The sequence below is a fragment of the Trachypithecus francoisi genome, unplaced genomic scaffold (genome assembly GCF_009764315.1).
Source record: "Trachypithecus francoisi isolate TF-2019V2 unplaced genomic scaffold, Tfra_2.0 Lachesis_group9, whole genome shotgun sequence".
NCBI lineage: Eukaryota > Metazoa > Chordata > Mammalia > Primates > Cercopithecidae > Trachypithecus > Trachypithecus francoisi.
In genome coordinates, this window is record NW_022681474.1 from 25,367,785 (window position 1) to 25,382,018 (window position 14,234).

Below are 14,234 nucleotides of genomic sequence, written 5' to 3' on the forward strand. Positions count from 1 at the left end.
ATGCTTACATTAGAAACAAAAAGAGGCCTCAAATCAATAATCTCAGCTTCTACCTCAAGAAACTAGAAAAAGGAGAGCAAAACACTCCCAACATAAACAGAAAGAAGGAAATAATGAAGGTCAGAAATCAATGAAATTTAAAACAGAGAAACAATAGAGAAAATCAATGAAATAAAAATCTGGTTCTTGGCCGGGCGCGGTGGCTCAAGCCTGTAATCCCAGCACTTTGGGAGGCCGAGACGGGCGGATCACGAGGTCAGGAGATCGAGACCATCCTGGCTAACACAGTGAAACCCTGTCTCTACTAAAAAGATACAAAAAAAAAAAAACTAGCCGGGCGAGCTGGCGGGCACCTGTAGTCCCAGCTACTCGGGAGGCTGAGGCAGGAGAATGGCGTAAACCCGGGAGGCGGAGCTTGCAGTGAGCTGAGATCTCGCCACTGCACTCCAGCCTGGGCGACAGAGCAAGACTCCGTCTCAAAAAAAAAAAAAAATCTGGTTCTTTAGAAAGTTAAATAACGTGGGTAAACCTCTGCAAAGATGACAATTAAACAAAGAGAGGGGACACAAATTGCCAAAGCCAGGAATGAAAGAAGGAATTATTACTACAACCCCTCAACACACAATAAAGGATTATAAAGAAATGCTACAAGCAACTTAGTTCAGCAACTTAGATGTAATGGATGGACCAATTATTTATCAAAAATTACAAACTACCCAAACTCACCAAAGATGAAATAGATAACAGCCCTGCAACTATTAAATAAATTTAATTCATTAAAATTTTTTCAAAAAAGAAATCTCTTGATCCAGATAGTTTCATTGGCAAATTTCACCAAACATTTAAAGAATTAACATCAATTCTACACATTGTTTTCAGAAAATAGAGGACACTTGTCAGCTCATGAGAATTTAATGCCAATCTATTTGCATTAGGTTACTCTAATGCCAATACCAGATAAGGACATTACAAGAAAATTACAGATCAATATTCCTCATGAACATAGATCCCTAAATCCTGTATGAAATATTAGCAAATCAAATTCAGCAGTATATACAAAGAATAATTTATCTGAGCAACTTGAGAGCTTTATCCTAGGAATGCAAGCCTGTGTCATGCTTGTCAATCAATGTAATCCATCATATTAGCAGTATAAAGAAGAAAAACCAACTAATACTAACTGACGCAGAAAAAGCATTTGGCAAAATTAAACATCTACTTATGATGTTGATGTGATAAAAATAAAAATAAAAATATTACTGTTGAAAATAGGAATAAAAGGGAATTGCCTCAACTTGATAAAAGGCATCTACAAACTAATTTATGGATCACATCATACTTAATGGTAAAAGACTGCAAAGATCATGAACAAGACAAAATATCATCTGTTTTTACCCCCCGGTTCAACAGTGTATTGGAATTCCTAGACATTGCAATAAGGCAAATTTTAAAAGTTACACAGATTGGAAAGTGTGGGAGAAAAAAAACCTGTCTGTATTTGCAGACAACATGACTGTCTAAATAGAAAATCCTTAAGAAATCCACTTAAAAAAAAAAAAACTCTTGGAACTAATAGGTGAGTTCAGTAATATATCAGGATATCAGGTCAATACAGTCAACATACAAAAATCAATCATGTTTCTATATGCTAGCAATGAACAACTGAAAACAAAACATTTTGTAAATATTTTAAATAGCTTTCAGAAATGAAATATGAAATAAAAATGAAAGTGAAACAAAACATGTCCAAGACTTGTATATTGAAACTACAAAAACACTTACAAAACAGATCAAAGAATCACTAAGTGAAGAGACATACCATGCTCAAATATTGGAAAATGCGAAATAGCAAAAATGTCCATTTTTCCCCAGTTGCTCTAAAGATTTGATGCAATTCCATCAAAATTCTAGCAGGATTTTTTGTAGATATAGACAAGCTGATTCTAAAACTTTTATGGAAAGGTAAATAAACTATGATAGCCAAAATAATTTTGAAAAAGGATCATAAAGTTGAAATAATCACTACCTGATGTTAAGACTTACTATAAAGCTACAATAACCAAGATCATGTGGTATTGGTGAAGGGACAGACAGATCAATGAACAGAATACAGCCTAGTAAAAGGTGACAAAAGTAAGGCCAAGGAAGTTTTTAACTGAAATGTTTGTGAGGTAATAACATGCTGTTACAAGAAGTAATATAGAGCAATTCCAGGTACCCTAATTATACAATTTTGAAAACTATAGAACAATATCATAATTAGGATATTGACATTGATACAATCCAATCATTTTATTCAAGTTTACTTTTCTTCTACATGTGTGTATTTAGTTTTATACAATTTTATCACATGTGTAGGTTTATGCCTTTACTAGCACAGTTAAGATAATGAATAGTTTCATCACCACGTGGACCCTCAAGTCGCATTGGCCCAGTACCATTTGTTAAAAAGGCCATCCTTCTTCCATTGAATTGCTTGTGCACCTTTGTCAAAAATCAGTTGAGCGTATTGTTTTGATTTCTATTTCTGGGTCTTCAGTTCTGTTACATGCATCCATATATCTATCCCTCTACTAGTATCACTCTGTCTGAATTACTGTAGCTATACAGTAAGCCTTACTATCAAGTACAGTGATTCTTCCCACTTTATTTTTCTGTGTCAAGATTGATGTAGCTATCCTAAAACCTGTGCCTTTTCATCTAAATTCTAGAATAAGATTGTCTATTATATGTCTAGAAAAAACCGCTGGGATATTGATAGGAATTGCATTAAAACCAGAGATCATTTTGGGGGAGAACTGACGTCTTTAATAGTTACATCTTCAAATCCATGAACACAGTATGTCTCATCATTTATCTAAGTCTTCTTTGATTGCTTTCCTTAGCATTTTTAATATTCAGCACACAGATCATGTAGGAATTCAACATGTTTTGCAAAGTTTATCTGTAAGTATTTTATTTGGAGCAATTGTAAATGCTTCAGTTTTTTGGTTTTAATTTTGATTTGCACATGTTCCTTGTTACTTACTATATGAAACACAATTGGATTTTGTGTGTTGATCTTATATTCTGACCCTTTGATGAACTCATTTATAGTAGTTTTTTTGGAGAATTCCTTGGGAGTTTCTACATAGACAGTCATGTCATCTGCTTTGTGTTTAGTTTTCAATAGCTTGATTTTGATGTAGCTGAGAGTAGATTTCTTTGGGTTTACTTTATTGGCATTCACTGAAATTCCTGACTGTGTAGATTTATGTTTTCAACCAAATTGAGGGAGCCATCTCAGCCTTTCCTTCTTTATTCAATGTGTTTTTTCTATACTGTACCCTTTCTCTTCTCTGTCTGGGACTTGATGACATCAATCTTAGACCTTTTTAACTGTGCCACAGGTCCCTGAGCATCTGTCAATTGTTTTTTTCAATCTTTTGTTTTCTATCCAGGTATGGTGGCTCAAACCTGTAATCCCAGCATTTTGGGAGGCCAAGGCAGGAGTTTCACTTGAGCCCAGGAGTTGGAGACAAGCCTGGGCAACATAGTGAGACCCTGTCTTTACAAAAAAATAAAAAACAAAATTAACTGAGCATGGTGGCACATACCTGTACTCCCAGCTACTCAGGAGGCTGAGGTGGGAGGATCACTTGAGCACTGGAAGTTTGAGGCTGTAGTGAGAAGTGGTGGCAGCCAGCGCACTCCCAGCCTGGGCAACAGGTGAAACCCTGACTCAAACAACAACAACAACAATTTTGTTCAGATTGGATGATTTTTATTGTTCTATCTTCAAGTTTATTGACTAGTTCCTCCTTTATCTTCATTATGCTATTAAATCCATTTAGGGAGTTATGTTCGTTTAAACTTTTGATTGCATATTTCTCAGTTCCAAAATTATATTTTTATGTCTTCCATTTATTTTTATGATTTTTAAACTTCTATTCATTTCAAGAGTATTTGACCTTCTTGAAGCATTTTTAAAGTCTGTATAATCAACATCTGTGTCATCTAGGAGTGGTGTCTATTGATTGTCTTTTCCTATGAGTTGAGATTTTCTTGGTTCTTCATATAATGAGTAATTTTAGATTATAATAAGTTATAAGTCCTATGGGTCTTATTTATGGGTTGCATTTTTGGGTTGCATTATTATGGGTTGTATTTTAGCAGGCAATTGACTAAGTTGAGTTCAGGCTTCCAATTCCAACCAGGCTTTTGTGGATTGTCATTCCCATGTCAGTTCAATTTTCAAAGTCTTTGCAGTGCTATTTGGATTGGTTCTGCACGTATGCCAACCAGTATCCACTTTGGGACTTGGATGGCAGTCTATCCTATAGTTCAGTTTTCAAAGTCTATGTATGTGCTGTTGAGGGTCAAGCCATGTATGCACAACTCAGGATAGGCCTAGGAATTTATAAATAATTTTATGGGGTTACTTTTCTGAGCTCCTTCTTTTCCATAATCTTTCTTGCCTTTTCTGATTCTTTGGGGGCTTCCCTTTAGGTCCTCCAGCCAGAAAACTTTATTTACCTTGATCTACTGCACTCTTGCCATGACTGCACCCATATTTACAGCCAAATAGCAGAAGGTCTGAGAGAGTATAAAGCAATTTTAGGCTCTTATAGGATCCCAGAGCCACCAGTGCCACTGCTGTCACAGGATTCCTTATGGGCTTAGAATGCACAAGAATGAAGAAAAATTAGAAAGAACAAAAATTAAAACTGGGGCTTTCCTTTATTCTCTCTTTTTCTGTCTCTCTTTTTCTTCTTTCTTTTTCAATCTTATTGAGCCTTCTCTGTCTGTGCTGATGTTCACTTCCAGTTACTGGGCTAAGTTTAGTTCAGCATGGGGAATTGTGGAATTCAATAGAAGGATAAACTGTAACCTTTGAGAGTATCTTTTCCATTGGACAGAAATTATTTGCATCTCTACATGTAAAAATATACATGTTAACTAGTAATTCTCTAAGGCCAGAACTTTTAATTAAAATTTCATTTTTATTAAGTGCTAAACTAAGTACATTTCTCTAGATAAACCTTGGATGAGTCTTTGTTCTTTTTTTTTTTCTTTATTTCCTTGTTTTGAATAATTTTTTTTTTTTTTTTTTTTTTTGAGACGGAGTCTCGCTCTGTCACCCGGGCTGGAGTACAGTGGCGCGATCTCGGCTCACTGCAAGCTCCGCCTCCCGGGTTCACGCCATTCTCCTGCCTCAGCCTCCCGAGTAGCTGGGACTACAGGCGCCCGCCACGTCGCCCGGCTAGTTTTTTGTATTTTTTAGTAGAGACGGGGTTTCACCGTGTTAGCCAGGATGGTCTCGATCTCCTGACCTAGTGATCCCTCCGTCTCGGCCTCCCAAAGCGCTGGGATTACAGGCTTGAGCCACCGCGCCCGGCCTGAATAATTTTTCTTAAAAATAGCAATCCATATTATTCCTGCAGAGGGTCTTAACTGAAGTAAGAGATGATGTAGTTGGTTTAGACTCTCTGAGGAGGCAACCTAATTGTTTCCAATTCAATAACTATGTATTACATACCTACTACCATGTGCCAGACACCTTGCTAGGCAATTGTGCAGAAGACCAATATATGATTTTCATAATATATATCAATCACACAATGTTCTCTTGAAAATTAGTTTGTTCTGCATAATAGAGACTCTGTGAAATTCTCCAATTGTCACTGAAAATGGAAATTTGAAAACTTTATGTGTGTATAAAATACAGTCATTCCTCAGTATCGATGGGGAATTGGTTTCATGAAGCCCTACAGATAGCAAAATCCATGCATACTCTAGACCCACAGTCAGCTCTGTGGAACCCACGTATATGAAAAGTCAGCTCTCTGCATCTGTGGGTTTTACTTAGCACAAATACTATATTTTCAGTCACATTTGGTTGTGGAATGCAGAACCCAGGGATAAGAAGGGCCAACAGTATTTACTGAAAAAAGTCCACATATGAGTGGATCCACACAGTTCAATCTCGTGTTGCTCAAGGGTTCACTGTACCTTATTTCTGTGAGGCTCTTCTCAGAAATCCAAGAGCATTTGTTTGTTTGTTTAGCAGAAGATGTGATCTTGATTGCCCTTGTTTACTTTCAAAGGAAAGGCAGAGGAAAAAAAGAAGAGGAAAAAGTGAAAGAGGAGGAAGAGGTTATGGCGGTACCAAAATTTGTGAGTGAAGGAAGCTCTGACAAAGAATGGTGTCCTCCCTCTGACCCTGATTTCTCTGTGTACGTGTATGAGGTTACCAAATCAATACTGCCCATAACCAATATTAAGGAACAGATTGAGGTTCTTGCAAAGTAAGTTGTCTATGTATATATGTGTTTTTAATTTCTGAAAAACATTTAGTGACATATACGTTTTAGCCATGTTTTAGACAAATACACCATAAATAAAATTGAAGCTTACAGCACTCTGACTCTGACACAGAAACACAATGAATTAGAAAAGTCCTTAATTTCTATTTAGGTCATATGTTCACTAAGAATCAGAGACAGGAGCTGGAAATTGCTTCAAGAAAAATGCCTGTCATCTTCTTCAGCTAAACTATGAAAAGCATCTTTCAATGTGATCCTGCAGAAGTTATGAATCAAAAGTTTGAAAATTAAATCATCCCTCAGGTGGATGGGGTGTTCATAAATTAAAGGAATCCTACTGTGAATTATTTGTAAACTGATAAATTTTCTAATACAAATGTCCAATGTCTCTTTTTCTGATCTGTTTCTGATCTTTCGTGTTTCATGTTTCTCTAAGTGGGGTGTGAGCATTCTAAACAATGGCTACTTAGGCAGGCTCAGGGCTCTGTATAAGCCAGTGAAGTTGTCTCCTTCATTAGAGTGTTTAATTACACCAGGTAAAGGCTGGAAATTGACTCGGTAGCTGTAAGGGGTTAGGAATCACCAGAAGTGAGGACAGGCTTCATGACTGACACCACTCAGTAGGTAAGCTGCTGGCTTGTGCAACAGCTGCGGTCTCCGTGGGAGCTTGCATCTCCTCCAAATAGCAGTGAGTTGCTATCATGAAACCTGGATGTGACAACTGCAAGTAACACAGCTGCCAGATCATTGCCTTTTTGTCAGCCAGAACTGGAAGAGAACATTTTTGGCTACTGAAGTGTTCCTGATGTCCTTGAGAAGTGATGGCTCAAGCTGAACTCTGTCTTGGCTTATGTGAACACGTCAAATCTCCTCATGCTTTGTTCCTATCAGTAACACTTTTCATCATTCTCAAATAATTGTCTTATCTTAACCTGAGTCCACACCAAGATACAGAGAGAGGCAGAGATATGTCCTCATGGCTCTGGTTCCTTGGCATTCACTAGAGTACCCCTGGCTTGGTGGAACTGCAGTCAGTTCAGCAGCTTTCTCACCAACTCTTTTTCTCTCTCTCTCTCTTTTTTTTTTTTTTCTTTTTTTAAACCATTGTTCTTCTTTGCATGGTTTCTCATGCAGCAAGAGGAATTTCTTTAAGGTTCGCAATTTGGGCCAGGCACACTAGCTCATGCTTGTAATCCCAGTGCTTTGGGAGGCCGAGATGGGAGGATTTATTGAAGCTAGGAGTTTGAGACCAGCCTGGGCAACATAGTGAGACTCCCATCTCTCTTTATAAATACAAATTAAAATAAAAATTGCAATTCTGCCCTTACTCCAAGAATGTAGTGGTCTTCATAGACAAAGGGTATTGCAGGTGTGTTTACTGACTTCTTCAGTGAGAGCCTAATATTAGGAGAAATACACAAGCAAAGTATACCATGTTTATCCTGCCTTGCCCGCAGATCTGTGACTTTATTTTTCTTTTTGCTTCGTCCTCTTCTTCCTTGCTCCTCTGACTTCAGTGTTAAGTCACATCATGTCTTTCTCTAAATTAAAATGAATTTTAAAAGAAAACATAAAAATATAAAACTTGAAAATGTTCATAAATCTAATGGGACAATTTTCTGGGTGTTTGTCTTGTCTCTGAGTTTAAATTCCTTGAAAGAAGAACCATATGTTAGTTCAACTCCTTCCTTGGATTTCAGATTAAAACATTTAAAAATACTTTTCAAGAGTAAGATAAAATTTTAAAACTGCATTGATATTTAGTGTTATATTGATTTTATCTTTTTATAAATATTGGAAAAAATTAGCACTCATTTTCTCCTTCAAATTGAATGAAATTGCTAGAATTTCAATTTATATATGGTGGTTTGCATACAGTAAACATGCTAACCTACTTATGGTAAGTACTTTCTCAAAAATAAAGCACGATGAAAATCACCACAAATGTCATTTTTATGTGTATATTTACATGTAATTACACTCAAAGCATCCTGAGTTATTAAAATTGACTGATTTGATCTCAATGTAATTGACACAGGTATGTGGCAGAAAAAATGGGTGGTAAGATTACAAAAGAGAAAATACCTGATTTCAGCTGGGAACTTCACATAAGTGAACTAAAATTTCAACTTAAATCCAATGTCATACCGATTGGACATGTCAAAAAAGGAATCTTCTACCATCGAGCTTTGCTTTTCAAGGTGTGTAAGGTATTTTGCCTCATTTGCCGTTAAGTAAAAATGCTTTGTCTTTATCATATTGGAGTAGGCCAGTTGCTAACATTTAACTGAATATTATTAATTCTACCATTTAGATTTATTTATATCTGGCACATATGTGTATATATACATATATACAAGCATACACATACATATATACGAATATATACATGCATACACACACATACCTGCCTATATATTCACCAGACTACTAGAAGCATATTTATTCAATAGTGACCATACACCTACTATGGTGAGGGCCTCTGCTAGGGCCTGAGAGTACAGAGATACTAAAATGACAGTCCCTGCACTCAAGGGGTACCTAAACCAGACTTGCAGCTTCCAAAGTAAAGTCAGGGAAAATTCCAGAGAAAGAGCTGATATATAACCCAAGTATGAGAGGCTGCATAGGGTTTCATCAAGTAAAGAAGGAAAACAAGAGTATTCTAAACAGAGAAAACATCTTATGCAAAATAATACAGGTATGAGAGTCAGTGGTCTATTTGAGGAAGGTAGAATAGTTTGCGTGCATGAGGAAAAGAGGAGGGGTGAATGCTAGATCATAATGCATCATGTAAGTTTGGGTAATTATTTTATTACCCTAAAATATAACAGTAGCCACTGAAAGTTTTCAAGGGGGTAACATCATTTTGAACCACTGTTCAGGCAACAGAATGGGGAATGAATTAGAGCAGGGGCAAGACTAGAAACAGGAAAACCAGTTAGAAGGTGACCGAGCAAGAAGAGTGGTTGATCCATACTAAATCCTGACATGTAGATGTGGAAGAGCCAATGAATTTAGAGGACATAATCGAAAGGAGTTGGTGACTGCCTAGGTGTGGTGTGAGAGAGTCCGTGAGAAGAACAAAATGATTTCTGGGCTTTGAGTGGGGCAACTGATAATGATGGCATTATTCCCTGAAATGGGGACATCAGAGAAGGATCAGGCTAAAGAGAGGGGGTGATCTTTTGCTCCATTTTATCCAGTGTCTGGCATATAATAGAAGCTGGGAAAATGTGAACTATAGACTAAATGCATAAATTTCCTACCCTTTCCCAAATACTTATAAACATCATTGCATTCACATGCATCTTACCTCCAGTTCCAAGCTAATTCTATTATCTAAGTGCTAGCCTTTCCTATTCCCTTGGATTGCCTGCTCTATCAATTCTTGCTTCTCTCCTGTCTTAACTCTCTTCTCTCTCTTAGCTATTTTCTCCTTTAAAATCTAAACATGCTTAATTCTGCAGTATATAAAGAGAAAATATAAAGCTCTTATCATAATAGCTACAATTACTACCTTAAATCCTATTACCATGACTAATGTCATTTTGAACTATATGCCAGGGACTTGTTACCTATAATTGTGAAGAGTTTCAAAAATGCCAAATATAGAAATTACTACCCTTGCTTTAAAGGTGAGCAAACTGATACCTGGAGAAATAATTTTACCCGAGGTCAACCATAGGTGGAGCTGAAATTTGCGCCCATGCCTACCTGAATAAAAGACCTACCACACTGCTTCTACCCATAGATAATTCCCATTCCTGGTCAAAATTCGGAATCATCTTAGCTCCTTGTCACTCTTTGGCACACCTCTCATTTTTGTCCTAACTCCCGGTCATCTGGCTTTTGCTCCCACTCTCAATAAGGACCTTAGTGATCTCCTTATTGTCTGCCTTGCTTAATAGGTCAAATAATTGGAGAACACCTCCAGGTCTCTCTTAAATATTGGGGTTCCTCAAGGTTCTGACCCAGACACTTTTCTGTTCTCCCTTTATGCATTTCGCAGGGTGAGGTTTTCCTTCATATGGCCTTAAATAGTACCTAAATACCTAAAATCTACAGATCATGTCCTTCATCCTTCAAACCTCCCCTGATTCCAGATCTATGTATGTCATTAATATCCAGGCTAGCTCTATATGAGTGTCTCATAGGCACTGAATTTGTCAAGTTTAGCTGCTATAACAAAATACCATAGACTGGAAGATTAAACAGCAGTGATTTATTTCTCATAGTTCTGGAGGCTGAGAAGTCCAAGATCAGAGTACCAGCAGATTCAGTGTCTAGTGAGGGCTCCCTTTCTGGTTTGCAGACAGCCACCTTCTTGCTGTATCCTCATATGACAGAGAAAGGCTCCCATTGTATCCTCACATGGTGGAGAGCAAGCATGCTCTCCTGTCTCTTATTATAGGGACACTAATCCCATCGTGGGGTCTACCCTCATGACCTCATCTAAACCTAATCTCCTTCCAAAGACCCCCACCTCCAAATACCATCACATTAGGGATTAGGGCTTCAACATATGAATTTGGGGGAGTACACAAACATTCAGTTCATAACAGGCATCTTAAGCTCATTATGCCAAACAGAATTACCCTCACATCTCAAATGAGTCATACAATTAATTACCCAGAAATCTCCCACCACTGAAATTCTGAACACCAATACTCACTGATAAAATATCTTATCCTTCCTCTCCTCCTAAATCCTTTAGCCTTCCTATATATACTCTTTATCTCCTCTATTTTCTTCCAGTTTTTTTGGCCTATTTGGTTTTACTTTCTTCCCTAGGCAGGATAGACAAATAGACCACAGCCCTAGTAATTCATTCACTCACTAATTTCCCCCATTCCCTCTCCTTCCATCCTTCCACCCTCTGCCTTGCCAACTAGGCCTTGTTCTGATTGTCCGTCCTTTTCACTCATACATGCCACCTACAGGCCACTCCTATAGGCCAACTCCTAGTGGCAGGCTTTTTCCTATTTCCTTCAGCTACTGGGCCCCACATCTGCCCTTTGCCAAGCTCTTCCATCGGCACTGCTCCCCTCTAAGCAGGTGACCTTGTGCCCACTTCACAAAGAAAATAGGGAGTTTCAGATGGGAATTGCTTCCCCTCAGTCAGCAGCAGTTATTACCCTGACATTAAAAACTCAGACTCCAGAGTCAGATGCCCTGGCTCTCACTTTTGGTCACCACATACTGTGACCTTGGGAGAATCATGAGGCCTCAGTTTTATCCTCTATAAAACGGGGAAAACAATAGCATCTATTCTACATGGTTGGTTGTTTTGATGATTTACAAGGCTTTGACAGGGAGTGTTACTTTTGGAAACATCTTATAATTATATATTTATTTTTGTCTTTCTACCCCACTGAACTATGAGTGCCATACATTCAGATACTGTTTGTGTTATAGTTGACTCTTTACCAGTAGGTCTGTGTAGAATGTAAGGCTCTAAAAATGATAACCATGTCTTAATCATCATGGTCCACCCAAGACAGAGTGACCTAGTACAGTCATTATGTTGTAAGTAATCAATAATTTATATATATATATATACACACAGGGTACTAAAACAACACAATTCCTGCCTTCTGGTGCTATGTAGTATTAACTGAGTATGTAGCCTTGCTGGTGTTCGCTGCTGTAAGCACTGGACAGATAATTGACTTCATCTTCCTAACACTGTATGAAGAAAGTACTGTTGCTCCCCTCATTTCTCAGATGAAACCATAGAAACCCAGAGATGCCAAGGCCCTTGCTGTGGTGCTCGGCTAGTCGGTCTCAGGTCTGGGCTACAATCCAGACCCAGGCAGACTGAGCCAGTTCTCCTGTTCACTATAAAGTGGCTGAGTAGTCTCCAGATTAGAGATGTTTTGTTTTAATAACCTCAAAATCAGGAATCATTAGAAGGCAAATTGAAGAGACAATTTCCAAGGAACCTAAGCAGTCTCTGGTGAGGTGGCAGCAAGGAGCCCTGGGACCAGGCACACACAGTTCTGCCGCTCCTGCCCCATGGCACGCAGAATAGTTTAGCTGGAAAGAGCCCCCACCCCAGGGTGATGCCTCCATTCAGTCCCACTGCATTTCACAGCCAGGGAGAGCCCAGAAGTTTGGAAAGATGGATAGATGCACTAGTGCCAAGAACGTACAGAATAGCTTTTTTCCAACCACCTTCCTCATCTGATACAATAGTGTTACTACCTGAAAAAGGTCACTTCCCAGCAGGACCTACACAGAGATTTTGCATCTACAGAATCTTGAGTGAATTTATCACATTTGATAAAGGGAATTCGTCACATTTGATTGGCCCGTATACCAGTAGTCCACATCTTTCAGCCTCCTATCTAAACATTTCTTTGCAAGACTTGTGTATTTCACCTTCAATCAAGGTGGGCAATTACAAACAGGATATTCCCCGCCCCTCTCCCGCATCACCCTTGGTTGATCTCTTGTTTTCTCCTGCAGGCTCTGGCAGATAGAATTGGCATTGGTTGCTCCCTGGTTCGCGGAGAGTACGGTAGAGCGTGGAATGAAGTCATGCTGCAGAATGAATCTCAGAAGGGAGTGCTTGGGGGCCTCCCCGCTCCTGAGGTGTACGTGGTTGACCTCATGTTCCATCCAGGTGGACTGATGAAGTTGAGAAGTCGAGAGGCTGATCTTTACAGATTCCTTTAAGCCATCAGACGAATACAACAGAGGCTCAAACAAGAAATTCACTGTGTACACTCTCTAAGACATTCTCCAAATTGATTTTATCTCTTTAAATAAAAACTTTAAATAAAAGCATTAGAAATGTTTTCTCTGCATAGAAATTAGGAAACTTAGAGTCAACTTTGCTGTGCTTCTGATTTCAGCCTTTTGGCAAGAGTTCTGTCTTACTAGGTCATTTGCTGCTCACTGACCCTCACAGAAAGCCGATTGTTGTTGAAATTCATCCAACCCACTGTGTCCTGAGGAGCACCTCTGTCACTTGGGGATCACATGTAGCGCTCAGCTGCTGCACCCAGGACAACACTGTGGCCTCATGATTGTCATCCTTTGTGCCCAGAATGCTTCAGGCATGCTCAGTTAAGCAAACTAAGTGACTTTTTAGTATTTGCAGTCACCTTGTCTCAGTTTCATTTAAGATTTTGATAGTTTAGATAGAATAAATACAGATGTTTGAGTATTACAAATTCTTTTCTAAACATTTTTGTTTCCATTAAAAACACTTTAATATAGTGAATTAAAAATATTTCTAAAGTACATTTCCATAAAATGTTTTTGTTTTCATCTTGTCTGTGTTAGCTTGGAAACATAACTTCAGCTAAAAACAATTCTACTGTGCTCTTCCACATTTTAATGCTGGGCCATCAATATATTATTTTCCATTTATATAACTAAAAAATTCTTATTTTTTGGAAAACTTTGAAGCATAAAGGTAGAGCAATCTTTGCTGAGAAATTGTGTTTTCAGTATTGAGCACAAAATGAGGAGTAAATATACATTTCAAATAAGACCAAAACTACTAATGTGGTGATCTCATTAAGTATGTATTGCTTAGTCATGCTTAAAGTCCAGTGTTGACCTGTATAGTCATTTTCCTAGAAGACGTTTTAAAGTGAATTTGATTTTAGAAATTAAAGCTAAGATCATCTTGCATTAATTTGTAATTTCAAAGAATATAATTCTTTATTTCAGAATAAATTTCTTTATTTCAAATGGTGTGGTAATTATATTTATCATAGAGTTTTATGGAGTTAGAGCATGGATTAGAGGATACAAACCTATTTGTAGGTTTTCTCTCTGCACTTTCAGGTCTGTTTTGATCCAGAAAGTATTTAAAGTAGATTACAAAGATCCATGGGATATAAGAAGGAAAAAAAAATAAATGAAATACAGGCATAAGTGTAGGAAAGTCCAACAAAGCAGGAATAAGATTTG

The 14,234-nt window shown here is 37.9% G+C and overlaps 1 protein-coding gene across 3 annotated transcripts in view; it reads left to right on the forward strand.

Moving 5' to 3' along the window:
* ARMC3 (armadillo repeat containing 3) overlaps window positions 1-13,094 on the forward strand; it is a 129,334-nt gene extending 116,240 nt beyond the window's left edge. For all 3 annotated transcript variants that reach the window (XM_033209121.1, XM_033209122.1, XM_033209123.1), the window contains 3 exons: window positions 6,087-6,287; window positions 8,344-8,506; window positions 12,777-13,094. In XM_033209121.1, the coding sequence (XP_033065012.1) occupies window positions 6,087-6,287; window positions 8,344-8,506; window positions 12,777-12,986 (574 nt within the window). In that variant the 3' untranslated portion in view covers window positions 12,987-13,094. The remainder of the gene's footprint in view (window positions 1-6,086; window positions 6,288-8,343; window positions 8,507-12,776) is intronic.
* Window positions 13,095-14,234: the final 1,140 nt, after the last annotated feature.